This window comes from Simochromis diagramma, unplaced genomic scaffold (genome assembly GCF_900408965.1).
Source record: "Simochromis diagramma unplaced genomic scaffold, fSimDia1.1 OVJJ01000590.1, whole genome shotgun sequence".
Taxonomy (NCBI): domain Eukaryota; kingdom Metazoa; phylum Chordata; class Actinopteri; order Cichliformes; family Cichlidae; genus Simochromis; species Simochromis diagramma.
The window spans coordinates 47,137-61,320 of record NW_024387057.1 but is presented as its reverse complement, the minus strand read 5'-3'; the positions used below and the strand labels follow the sequence as shown (position 1 = coordinate 61,320).

The following is a 14,184-nucleotide window of genomic DNA, read 5'->3' as shown; positions in this document are numbered from 1 at the left end:
ACGCAGAGTTTTCATCACTGTTTCAAAACTGAATGTGAGCTAATGTCTTTCAGCTAAACTCAGGAGAAACTTTAAATGTTGCCATTGAATCTCCTCAGCTGAACACACGCTGAACACACGCTGAACACACGCTGAACACATGCTGAACACACACTGAACACACGCTGAACACACGCTGGACACATGCTGAACACACGCTGGACACATGCTGAACACACGCTGGACACATGCTGAACACATGCTGAACAAATGCTAGACACATGCTGAACACACGCTGAACACACGCTGAACACACGCTGGACACACGCTGGACACACGCTGGACACACGCTGAACACATGCTGGACACATGCTGGACACATGCTGAACACACGCTGAACACACGCTGAACACACGCTGGACACATGCTGGACACATGCTGAACACACGCTGAACACACGCTGGACACATGCTGAACACACGCTGAACACACGCTGAACACACGCTGAACACATGCTGAACACACGCTGAACACACGCTGGACACATGCTGAACACATGCTGAACACACGCTGGACACACGCTGAACACACGCTGGACACACGCTGAACACATGCTGAACACACGCTGAACACACGCTGGACACATGCTGAACACATGCTGAACACACGCTGGACACACGCTGGACACACGCTGAACACACGCTGAACACACGCTGGACACACGCTGAACACACGCTGAACACACGCTGGACACACGCTGAACACACGCTGGACACACGCTGAACACACGCTGAACACACGCTGAACACACGCTGAACACACGCTGAACACACGCTGGACACACGCTGGACACACGCTGGACACACGCTGGACACACGCTGAACACACGCTGGACACACGCTGGACACATGCTGAACACACGCTGAACACACGCTGAACACACGCTGGACACACGCTGAACACACGCTGAACACACGCTGGACACATGCTGAACACATGCTGAACACACGCTGGACACATGCTGAACACACGCTGAACACACGCTGAACACATGCTGAACACATGCTGGACACATGCTGAACACACGCTGAACACACGCTGCCATCAGCTGCTTCTCTGCTGGAAAATTTCAAGACAATAACAAAAATATTTCTGGATTAATTGCAACATAAGTTATGAATCATTTTAAAACATTTAAAGACAGGAAACCATTTTACATGCTTTGATTTTTCACACCTAAATCACTGAAACAGTCTCATCAAACAATCAGATGAATGACTGCAGATCAACTCAAACACATCACATCGAATCACATCACATGGGATTAAACCTGTCCCACTGTTACACTGGCTCCCAGCATGTTTTCAAACTGATTTCAGGATTTAATTATTTGCTTTTAAGGTGCTTCATGGCCTGGAGTCTGACATGGAGTCAGTCACTTCCTTTTAATTCGTTTAAGTAATATTTTCATGAGACAAATTCTCCAGTTTTACTCGACATGTTAATGTTCTTTGAACTGTGTTGCTTTTTTCTACATTTGTCACTTTTGTTTATTTATTCTTCTGCTCCTATAAAGAGTTGTGAAATTTTGAGTTTGAAAAGTCTTGTATAAAGTTGTCATTACTGTCACGTCCTGTCTTTGGGGACTAGTCTGTTCTTCTGTTTCTCTTTCTGACAGCAGGATTACTTGGAGAGATGGAAATAGAAAAAGAGAAGAACTTCAGTTTTTTTGTGTCTACTTTAAGATTGTGAGATTAAGGATCGGCCTTGACAGAGTAACTTCTTCAAAAGCCTAACTAATCCTGGGATTTAAAAAAAGTCTCTCCTCATCCTGTTTCTAGATTTAATCTAAAGTGTTTTCTTGTTTATCCACACTGATTTGTTTACACACCTCAAAGATTGCATCTTTGTGAAAGTAAATCAGACTTAAGACAACTCATTAAAAAAAATCAGTAACTTTTTGTAAATAATAAATTTATTTATAAAGAATATAAATAAAAGATAACTGTACAAAGTAAATACTTGTACGTTTTACTAAAAATGTTGTCTTACAGTTTGAAAGCTATAAATAGTTTTATTGTGACTTTGTTTTGATGTTGAGTCTTCAAACTGTTTGTCTGTGAATCAGCTGTTTTGCAGTGACTCTACTCTTATGTTATAAACAGCAGAGTTTTTCTGTTTCTCTTCTCCTAACTGGATCATTCTTATGTGAACAGTTCCCACTAAGCCCACTGTGACCCTGCAGCCACCCTGGACTCAGATATACAGCGGTGAGGACAGTCACTGTCAGATGTGAGATTCAGGGAGGTGAAGGAGCTCAGTGGACGCATGAATGGAGACAAGGCCAGAAAAACATACCTGAAACATCCAATGAATACAGAATCAGCAGCGCTGCTGAGTCTGACAGTGGAGGATACAGCTGTCGGGGCACAAGGACCTATATGTTAACAGAGTGGAGTGATACCATCACACTGACTGTATCATGTAAGTTGGAGATCTGTTTTATCAACATCAGTAAGAATCTGTTGTTCTTGCAGCTTTGTAGCTGTTTCATTTGTGCTGCTCAGTAAAATATTTTTAAAAGCAGCTTTTTATTCACAGTGAAGAGAACAAAACATATCAGAGTAACTTCTCTGCTGTGCAGCTCTAATACATGAAGTGCAGAACAAATGCTGAACCTGCTTCAGCTGCTCCACCACATCCACTAAGAACAACAGTTACATCCAATATTTTCACTTCTGTATTTGTGTTATTTTTATTTTTATTACTCCCTGTTGCACCAACATATGATGCAGTTCCTTCAGTTGTTTTTAGCATGTTGTCTATTGTTGAAATGATCTTAGAGGTTTCAGGTTTTAGTTAAAGAGTCTGGTGACAAACACACACTGGGTCTTTTTCACTTAATGAACTCTGAACTTCAGACGACAATATGGCCTCATTTTGTTTGACGCTGGTCTGTGCTGGTATGTTATTAATTTAGGCTAATGATATTTAATGAGTATAGAAATTACTCATAATCATCTCACAGACAAAACATTATGTGCAGCTACTTTCAGTACCATTGATATTTATTTAGAGTTTTTTCTCTAATTGATCTTTCTGAGTTAGCTTCCGTAATTACTTCCTCCAAACCATCGATGTGTCTTTTAAAACCCATTCTGACACATCTGTGCACATCGACAGGAAATGTCAGTTTCCACAGCAAAAGAATATAAAACACACTTACTAGGTCTCATCTTAGCTATCAGAGGCTTTAACAGCAGATTTAGTAAAGCACACAAGGACATAGCATGCTAAGTACAATCAGATCATATTAACCTGGGTTACTTTCTCATTACAGATGAATTAACTAAGTCATGCTTCAAATTAATGACAGTAAACGAACTATGCATTTATTAATTAATTTTAAATACACTGAAGTAAATTTAAAAAAAAATTGCTGTGCAGATCAAAACAGTATTTCAGAGTATTTTGTGTCACACACTTTGTTATAGCTTCACCAATAAAGTTTTGTGATATTTGATCATTCACATGTTTCCATCTTTAAATTGTTCTGATTCAGTCATTTTTACTTTTATGTTCTTCTTCTAAACTGAACTGCAGCGAAACCAAAGGCTGAACTGAGAGCTGATAGGACAGCTGTTCCAGTAGGGGGCAGTGTGACCCTGACCTGCTCTGTGTGCCCATCATCATCATCATCACCATCATCATCATCTGGATGGAAATACTACTGGTACAGAGATGGGAAATCTTCTGAACCTGCGAGAAATGAACAAATCAGTGTCTCAGAGGGAGGACTCTACTGGTGCAGAGGAGGAAGAGGAGAACCAGTTTACTACACAGAGGACAGTCAGCCAGTCAGGATTGACACAACTGGTGAGTTCAAACTTGAACTTACCACAAAGCACTACATCTGATGGTAACTGAACCTTTTGTCATTCATGTGTTTTTATTGTACTTTCTTGAACATTAACAGTCTCAAACAGGCCTGTTGTGACTCTGCATCCAAACTGGTCTGAGATATACAGAGGAGAGACGATCACTGTCAGATGTGAGATCCATGGAGGAGACACTGAGTGGGATTATGAGTGGAAAACAAACAGCATCAGAAAACCTCCAAATCTAAATGAATACAGGATTATTTATGCTTCATCATTGAACAGTGGAAACTATCGCTGTAAGGGCAGAATGAAAAGTTCACAGCATGAAACAACAGAGTGGAGTGATTCAGTCACACTGACAGTTTCTGACAGTAAGTCATGTTTGCTTTAAGCTGTTTGAACACTTTGTAAAATGTGTTTCTGTTCATATAGACTGAGATTATTATTCTTTGTATGAACTGAGCTCACTGTTCAGAGACTGTACTACATGTTCACTGAGAGAAAATCTTTGTTGAACAGATGAACCCCGTCCTGTCCTCACTGTGTCTCCATCATGGCTGAGTCCTGGAGCCTCAGTAACTCTGAACTGTGAGGTTGAACATCCGTCTGCAGGATGGAGCTTCTACTGGTATAAAGCTGTTCCTGATCTGAAAACATTCAACTATAAATCCTCCAGTTATGAGCTGCTACCTGATGGCAGTGGGACTGCACAGGACTCCTACATCATTCATGGACAGACACACACAGCAGGATATGTGTGCAGAGCTGGAAGAGGAGACCCAGAGTATCACACTGATGACAGTCGACCAAAGTTTGTCTGGTCTGCAGGTCAGCTTGTTTCTCTCTAATAAATTACGTCATCACTTTAATTCACCATTATTTTTCTTGCAGTGGCATGCTGACATTGAAATCTGATGTCCAATTACAATTAAATTGCATTAAATGATTATACTTAAGTTTCCTCATAAGGATTAAATTGAATCTCATCCTTTCTCACTACATTCAATAAACTGAGCTTCAGTCAGACACTTCTGTTGTTATTCAAATTCTTCCTTGTTTGTTTCTCACAGAGTTAAACAAGGATGAATTTTGTCTCTGGCTCTTTTTAATCTTCATATTGATGATTAGAAAGTCTGTAAAGCTGGCAGCACTCCTGTGAAGCACATTATGTACACAGATGATCTCGTGGTCTTTAGTCCTCATGTTGTTGTGCTTTTGCTGTGAAAAATGATATCAGACATGATGCCTGTAAAAGTGCTGTCATGATTTGTAGAAGCAAAGAGAACAAACATTTAAGATCTGCTGATGTTAAACTGTCTGATCATGATCTGACTGTTTGTAATAAGGTCACAGATGTCAGACATCTTATTACATGACTGATGGTGAAGATATTTGCTTGTGCAACAACAAACATGCACGCTGTGGACAAACTGTAGGAAAGCAGGTTTACAGAAACTTCTAATGTAGCTTCTAATGATGCTGTGAGATTATTACTGAGAGACCCAGATGGTTCAGTGAAATCTTTCCAGATGCAGGAGTCACAACATTTAAATCTGTATTAACAAATCTCATTCATAGATTTATTTGCAGTTATGGTGGGTTTAGCAAGAACTATTTTTTTCCACTGTGATCTTTTGAATCCTAACATCTGTGAGCTTTGTCTCTTCACTGCATGTTGTTTCCAGATGTTCATTCAGCAGCGTCTCTCACAGTGAGTCCTGACAGAGTGCAACACTTCACCTCTGACTCTGTCTCACTGACCTGTGAGGGAAACTTCACTGAGTGGAGAGTGAGGAAGTTCTCTGAGGACGGCCGACTGTACTCTGACTGTTGGAGAATGACTGGATCCACATGTAACATCCACACATCAAAGTCACATACTGGGGTGTACTGGTGTGAGTCTGGATCAGGAGAGTTCAGCAGTGCAGTCAACATCACTGTACAGAGTATGTTATTATACATTTACTTCTTGGATTTGAATGATTTAGACGTCACATGAACATTTGTCCCAGCTTTGCTCTATGTGAAGTAATTCTATGTGGCAACACAAACAACAATGATCAATGATCATTTTCAGACAGGCACCAAAGCATCAAAATATTCTTGATTGTTGGTCTCATTTCACTCGATCTTTTTATAATCAAGTTTGTCAAAATTTGCAGACAATATTTTATATATTCTCCCTTTCAGAATAAAGGAATAGGGAAACACGTCGTGTAAAATAAAACAAACATACAAACATTTACAATTTCAACTTTAACCATTAAATAATTTCATAGTTTGACTCCTGGAGGAAGGATGAAGGAAGCATCCCAACTATATTTCCAGTCCTCTTAATCAAATTTTGAATTTGGGATCTGAGTTTGACAGAAAGTTTGCCAAATCATGTAGTGATACCATAATAGATAACAGATTCAACAATCTCCATATAGAATAGTAACATGATGCATTTATTTACTCCATGGACCCTCGGCCTTCTAACAAAAATGCAAGTGCTGAATGATCCACATGATGAACCCACTGTAACTGAACATTTCCATCCTTAAATGTTGTCACTTGTTCGCACATCTCTCCAGTCATTAAAACCAGGCTCTCAGAAAATCTCTCTGAAGTCAGTTCTGCATGTAGATCATGAGACACGACTCACAGCTTTTTCTAAAAGTTTGCACCAGCTGATGTGACTGAAACAATTGTGTGTGATTGTTTCACAGATGATGGTAATGTTCCTATCCTGGTGAGTCCTGTTCATCCTGTGACTGAGGGAGCTTCTGTTAATCTGAGCTGCAGTTTGAGAAAACAAAAAATACTTTCCAATGTGTTTTTCTATCACAATGACAAACTTATTCAAAATGATCCCCGAGGGGAGCTGAAGATCTCTGCAGTGTCAAAGTCTGATGAAGGTTTCTACAAGTGTCAGTACTCAGGAAGAGAGTCAGCACAGAGCTGGATGTCAGTTAAAGGTGAGCAGGATCAAAACATTTGATGGATTTTAATGGATTTCATGCTTGAGAAGGAACATTAGATTGTCGGTTTAATGCTTGAAGTCACCTGGATCTATTTTGTCAGAACTTTTATAAAACTATTATGTAATATCTCTATATTGTCAGGTTTAATATCGTTGTGGTTCAGGACTCAAGTGAAAACAGCAGAGGATGTAATAAGTGAAGGTTTTTTTACTCGAACAAAGGATAAATAATTTAACACAACAGATTGTGAGCTTTGACTCAGTCAACAAGAACAAAACATAAATGAACCCAAAATTAATGAGCGAGTCCTACAAAAACATCTTAACTGAGGTGAGAGAGACAGGCCAGAGGAGCGGACATAACAGTGTGAGGGCGGCAGATCTGTGGGAGAGGAGAGAGCAGTTAGGGCAGGAAATCTGAGGGAATGTGACAAGACAGAGAGTGTTCATAAAGTGGCTGCAACAATGCCTTACTTGGAGTCCAGACTAGCTGGGTTTAGTGGATGAAGGCAGAGGTCTGTGGAAACTGCTGAACGATGGGCAGGCAGGCAAGTGAGGAAGAGGCTCCGAGGAGGGCAGCAGTGGTGGTGAATAGGGGGGCAATGATCCAAGGCGGCAGGCGTCTGACTGGAGGTGAATGATGGCATGAAAACGAATCTTGAAGCAGGAAGAAACTGAAACAAGGGGAAAATCTGTTAGCATACAAATCTTATTTTCCTAGAAAGGATCCCAGCAGACCTGCCTGGTTACCTCACTGACGAGCTGCAGTCATGTTAACTATCCATTAACATTTGGCTACAGCCACCGAGGTCTTCAAGGTCAACTTTATCACTAAATAAAAATCCTTATGACACAGAAACTATGATTCTTACAAAGGTGTTGTGTCTTGTCAACATATAGAAAGTACTGTATAAAGATTTAAAAAATCATGTTACGTTTGACCTCTGACCTCACTACATTTCACATGTGCCCTTGTTGTCATGTTGAAAAAATCTGCCTTTGGACTTATTTTTACTGAACTACAAACTTCTCACAGTACAAATAAAATAAAATAAATGCATAGAAAATACAATATTGTTTCCTTAAAAGTAAATACTGTCAACAGAGTGAGCTGCCTTAGCAGAGATTTGTGCTCTCAGAGTTCTTCTTTTACACTTTATTAATAATTAATTATTATTTGTTGTTGCAGTAACTGTGTCAGGAGCTGACAGCTCTTCATCTCCTGTGTGGTTGATGGTTGGACTGGTTTGTGGAGTCTCTCTCATTATTATTCTCCTGCTCTTGTTGTATCGCTGCAGACAGTCCAAGTGTAAGAGCCTCTTCTTTTCATGCTGTATTAGAGAGTTTATTTACTACATACACTTTAATTATTCACACATATACATGTATTCTGATCTCATGACACAAAATATCAGTGGAACAATTTATACATGACAAACATGTGTAATAACATTTGTCTCTTTCACAGATTCCTGCTTCACCAGGTTGGTAAAATACTTTTTATTATTATTTTAAACAAACATCAGTTACTTTTGAGTTTATTGTGTTTATTTCCTGTTTTAGGTCGATCCAGTCTGAGAGTCACAGTCCGGGCTCCTCCACAAATCATGGAGTCAACCAGAATGAAACTCATGAGTACCACTCTCTTCATCCTGGTCAGTATTTAAACCATTTAAATAATATTATCATTATTAATATTGACTTTTCATTCAGTCTTCATTAACTCAAACAGTTTCAAACAGGTTCAGTTTGTGTTCAGCAGTTTTTCAAAGGATCTTTATCAAAATCCAGTTAGACAAAAATCCAAACAGCCAAATGCCACATGAACATAAAATCAGAAACAAACAGGAGTTTACAGCCTGAATGTATCTTTACTGAAAGAATCCACAGAGATGTTGTTTCAACACGTTCTAACTCCCTAAGCGTATTATTTTACGCTAGGTGACAAATCATCAACATTTTATGCTTTTGGGTACCCAACACATTCCTAAATGACAACATTGGAAAAATAAGAAAGCATGAGAACCGTTTGGACGCAATCTACACATGTTTGTTCATTTTCTTAAAATTGCTTTGGAAAACACTATTTCACTTTATTAAAGTGCTGGTTAATGTTAGGGATAAGGTTAGGTTTAGGGCTGGAATACATGGCTGGAACGTCTATTACCGCGGGACCGTCATTGCACAGGAATTCATCCATAACCCGGCGCCTACCATAAGAACGTGGATATGGCAAGCCATCGCGATATTTGGCCAGGGTGGCTTGCCATACATGAAAGGTCACCTTTCACAATCCTCAGGAACGCTGCGTGACAAAACATCGGTATGCTACGCCCCGGGAGTGAGAACAGCTGTTGTTTAATATCATAACAACACAAACAATAACAACATTATGGGTTAATGGTTTGAAAATATCTCATAGTTCTGGTTTTGACTTAAAGAGGAATATTTAATCTCTTTTAGGTTTTTATTAAAATGATTAATGTGACCCTGGCTCGTCTTTTTTTTAGGTACCAATAACCTCTCTGAATATGTTATGCACGTGGAAGACAACAGAAATGGTGCAGTATATGTGCAGAAAAGCACAGAGCAGTCAGAGATGAAACTTGCTTTTGATTTAATGAAACTAATTCCATATGACATGTTTACAATCCTGTAACTAAAATATGAACATTTCAGGATCAGATCAACATCAAGATGTCACATACTCTCTTATTGACCTTAAAAACCTTCAAAAGAACAGTAAGTAAATAAAACACATGCAGTTTAAAAAAAATAAATATAAATGTAATGTAAAAATACAATAAATAAAAAAATTAGCAGTTAATTTATTTCATATGTTGAATACTCTGATCATCTTCACAGGGAAGCATCATGAACCAGAGCAGAGTGCTGTTTACTCTGAGGTGAAGACGGGAGCTGCAGGTACAGACACAACAGTCTCATTCAGTGTTTGTACTGAAATGTGTCATTTCATTATGTTGCAGCTAATTATAGGTCAACATGGAGTTTAATTATTCACTTATCAAGCTTACCTACTACACACTACCACTATACATCAGCAGAGTTAATCTGCAGTCATTTAGGTTTATGGTGGGTTAGTCATTAAGTCAGGTGTATTTGTTTAGCATGATACTGTGTTGTTGTGTTGTCATCATTTTGCTGCAGATGAGTAACATCAGCAACATTGGAAGAAAGAACTGTGGAGTTCACGGTCAAAAGTTTCAGTTGCTCAATCGCTGTGGACTTATGAACTGAAATTATCTTTTTTTAATGTCAACACTATATCTGAAATCAGCAATAGCACTGAGTAGATTAGTTACATTTGGATAAAATTCAGGTGATTGAATTACATGATTATTACTAGTTGATTAAGATTTTTGTTTTGCTAATTTCCTTAAATAAAATATCCTTTGTTCAAAAGTCTAAATTGTTAACTTTTTGTGTAACAGTAAAGGAAACCTTGTGAAGTATTACATCTCATCATTGGCTCTTACATGCTGCTCTTAGCACTTAAAGTAGTCTGTTCTGTACTTGGCAGCTAAAGTAATAATCTAGTGAAACTACAAAGAGCGAGAATCATTAAGGGGAGCGTAGCATTAATGCTGTTAATGGCTGCAGCTGACAAATCTGCAGTTTAAATCCACCTCTACGTCCAACAGCTCTGTGTCATATATCTGCTGATCAAATGTATCCTGAGCTCTGACGTCTCTTTTAGAGGACAGTCTGATGTATGCTGAGGTCAAACGCCCCAAAAAAGGAAAAGCCAAGAAGAAAGCAGGTAAACAAAGTCTGCCATCACCTCCAGTGAATGTTGTTCAACATGTTTATCTGGTCTTAAAATCTTCTTTCCACTCACAGGAAAATCAAGTCCTGCAGCTGATGCAGCAGTTTATTCTGAAGTCACGTTAGGAAGCTTTCCTGGTAATTATGCTTCTGTGCAGGATGAGTTATTCTTCAAGTTATTAAATGTCTAACATCCTGAAACTTGGACATTTGTGTTCTTTGTGTGTTTGTCTTACAGGTCAGTGAGGAGAGCTGCAGCAGCAAAAAGGAGCATTTTATGAATCCACTGTTGCTCCTCTGCTGCTCAAATATCAGACGTGCTCACTTTTTAGTGTTTATGAAGATGATATTGAATAATATGATATGGACTTGTTACTTTCGCTTAGCATAACACACACAAGGGTGTGTCCTGTTTCAGATCCAAGCTCTTTATATTCAGCTGATATTTTCTTTATATTCACTGTTGAACTTTTGTATAAAACTTTGAATGTATCCTGTTCCAACAGCAGTGAGAAAAAAGTTTGAAGCCTGTGATTTTTGTAGCTGATAGCAACGACTTAAAGTCAGCAGAGTTTCTTAGGAAGTGCTGGTGTGGACACCAACAAATACTTTTACTATTTGAGTTTAAAAATCTACATCATGTAAAAAGGAATTATCAACCCATGTTCTTCCACTTATTAATTCAGAATCACAGGAGCCTCTCCCAGCTGTAACACACTGGGACAGTTCACCATTGTGTCACATGACTAACTCACAGAGACACACAAACATTCAGGCTCACACCTACGACCACTAGAATCACAAGTTAACCTAACATGCAGGTCTCTGGACTGTGGGATGGAGCTGGAGTACCTGGAAAGGGGACATGCAGACACGTGGAAAACCCATTCAATTATTATATTTTGCAGTTTTCCTTTTACTGTTTGCATGAAATTTTATTAAAGCAATTTAACAGGAGTAAAACAAAAGCAGATTCAAAAATAATCATCACAAAATAATCATCAAATCACATCAGTTATATATATCCAATATAATAGTCCAATTCTTTCTGAAAATTATAATCCACATGGTACAGATGAGCAGAGAGCGGCAAATAACACAGATCCAATTTGTAAGTCCACAGTTCTCTTGCCAACTTTTATCACATATTCAGCCATGATTTTAGTACAGTACACGTCTATAGAAAAAGATAACAACACAACACAAGAAACAAGCTGTTGTTTTTGAAAAGGACAGGAAATATAAACATTCAGTCAAAACCACAGGAGCTGTTTGAGGTTGGTGTAAGGAGGAAGGACACAGACAGGCCAATCAGAACATGCGTTGTAAAAAGGGATTTTTATATCTATATTAAACAGTGCTTCTCTTTCTTCTGCATTTCGTATTTCTGTGAAGTAAAGTTATTTGATTGTGGTAGAATGACAAGGGCATGCTACATGGATGTAAACATGGCATCAAACTGAGATAACCGACCCAAATAAACCGTCATGTATGTTGTAGAGAGGACGACCAAAAACACAGAAGGAAGACTGGCACAAAACTAAGGAGAGGCAGAGACTACATATACACAGAAGGATGATTAGAGGAGTGGAGACAACTCAAGAAAATGAGACAGGGCTGAAGCCAATCGCCAATTGATGAGGCAAAGGAGGTAACATTTAAGGCAACACACAAAGAACACAAACTTCCAAAGTAAAGCAGGAAATGTGAAAACTAAACAGGGAAAATGCAGACACATGGAGGACCTACATAGGAATGAGTTGATACAAGAGGATAAAAGACTGAGGGTAGAATTAAAGTCCAAACATAACAGAGTTATACAGTTTTCTTCAGAGAATGAATGAAGTCTCAATTCTCCAAATCTATGAATTTAATTATTATATTTCTGCCAAACTGAGATGGATCTAGTGGCTTTGCTTGGGATACAGAAGAAATTATTGAATTTTGTTGTGGCTACACGCTCCTTTAAAATTGTGAAATTATCGATTGGCTTCCACAGAGAATGCTCTTTCCAAGTGCCCATCTACTTATCGGAGGGAAAAAAATATTAAAGTAGCATAGTAAGTCAGTGGATCCTGCTGCAGTCTCTTTTCATGTTGCTTCTAGATTTAAGAAAAAATCCCTTTTTGTTCTTATTAAATTTTTCAATCTGTTTGTGCTAATTTTGCTTGACAGTTCCACTCGTATATCTCTTAAAGTGAGATTTTGCATTATTCATTTGACAATTCCATGACTGCCCCTCTTAAGCTGAAGTTCTGTTGATTTGCTACTCACATGTGACTCTCCAGGCTGGCAATTATAGCTTGATTTAAATCCTCATCATCTGAATCTCCATAAAGAGACGCCACGACAGTTAAATATGAAGACTGATCTTCATCATTAACACTCATGGCAGGGTTAACATGCAGCCTTCCTCACAGATGGTACTTCCATCACTTCCTTGTTTTGCTCTTCGTCTTTTACCAGCACTCCTGTCAATACAGTTGGTTTCAGTGCAGTCTTTTCTCTGTATGTTTTACTTTATAAATTGATTTATTGGGAGCAACACATATGTTAACAGAAAGAGGATTTTGCTGAAGCACACGGATCATTAAAGTCACAGCTTGCTGTCTTTATCAATATGTCAGTGCTTCTGAATTATTTTCTGTGACACCCTCATTAGGAAAAAGAAAACATTTTGCGCTCCCCCCACTCTTCCCCACGACTATAAATAATATCGTTTGGCTATAAAATTGTTCCTATAAGTACAATTGTAACATTGTATCCTTATTGACATTAAAGGAAAAAGAAAATTATAGATCAACTTCAGCGCTACATACGCTTCGCCATATTTCCTCGTCTTAACATTAGAAGACATAGCATACATTTTCACTGCTATGCAGATGACACCCAGCTCTATCTGTCCATGAAGCCAGATAACACACACCAATTAATTAAACTGCAGGAATGTCTTAAAGACATAAAGACCTGGATGGCCGCTAACTTTCTGCTTCTTAATTCAGATAAAACTGAGGTTATTGTACTCGGCCCTGAAAATCTTAGAATTATGGTATCTAACCAGATTCTTACTCTGGATGGCATTACCTTGGCCTCCAGTAACGCGGTGAGGAACCTTGGAGTCATTTTTGACCAGGACATGTCCTTCAACGCACATATTAAACAAATATGTAAGACTGCTTTCTTCCATTTGCGCAACATCTCTAAAATTAGAAATATCCTGTCTCAGAGTGACGCTGAAAAACTAGTTCATGCATTTATTACTTCCAGGCTGGACTACTGTAATTCATTATTATCAGGATGTCCAAAAAACTCGCTGAAAAGCCTTCAGCTAATCCAAAATGCTGCAGCAAGAGTCCTGACAGGGACTAGAAAGAGAGAGCATATTTCTCCTGTTTTGGCTTCCCTTCATTGGCTTCCTGTTAAATCCAGAATTGAATTCAAAATCCTGCTCCTCACATACAAGGTCTTAAATAATCAGGCCCCATCTTATCTTAATGACCTTGTAGTACCATATCACCCTATTAGAGCGCTTCGCTCTCGCTCTGCAGGCCTACTTGTTGTTCCTAGAGTATT

The 14,184-nt window shown here is 38.8% G+C and overlaps 1 protein-coding gene across 1 annotated transcript in view; it reads left to right on the top strand.

Moving 5' to 3' along the window:
* The window catches only part of LOC120741910 (Fc receptor-like protein 5), a 58,208-nt gene extending 47,078 nt beyond the window's left edge, over nucleotides 1–11,130 (top strand). The window contains exons 4-17 of the mRNA XM_040045020.1: nucleotides 3,583–3,855; nucleotides 3,956–4,231; nucleotides 4,380–4,688; nucleotides 5,546–5,806; nucleotides 6,572–6,820; nucleotides 8,015–8,134; nucleotides 8,294–8,309; nucleotides 8,389–8,480; nucleotides 9,336–9,386; nucleotides 9,505–9,567; nucleotides 9,691–9,750; nucleotides 10,544–10,606; nucleotides 10,687–10,749; nucleotides 10,850–11,130. Coding sequence (XP_039900954.1) covers nucleotides 3,583–3,855; nucleotides 3,956–4,231; nucleotides 4,380–4,688; nucleotides 5,546–5,806; nucleotides 6,572–6,820; nucleotides 8,015–8,134; nucleotides 8,294–8,309; nucleotides 8,389–8,480; nucleotides 9,336–9,386; nucleotides 9,505–9,567; nucleotides 9,691–9,750; nucleotides 10,544–10,606; nucleotides 10,687–10,749; nucleotides 10,850–10,857 — 1,904 coding nt within the window. The 3' untranslated portion in view covers nucleotides 10,858–11,130. The remainder of the gene's footprint in view (nucleotides 1–3,582; nucleotides 3,856–3,955; nucleotides 4,232–4,379; nucleotides 4,689–5,545; nucleotides 5,807–6,571; nucleotides 6,821–8,014; nucleotides 8,135–8,293; nucleotides 8,310–8,388; nucleotides 8,481–9,335; nucleotides 9,387–9,504; nucleotides 9,568–9,690; nucleotides 9,751–10,543; nucleotides 10,607–10,686; nucleotides 10,750–10,849) is intronic.
* Nucleotides 11,131–14,184: the final 3,054 nt, after the last annotated feature.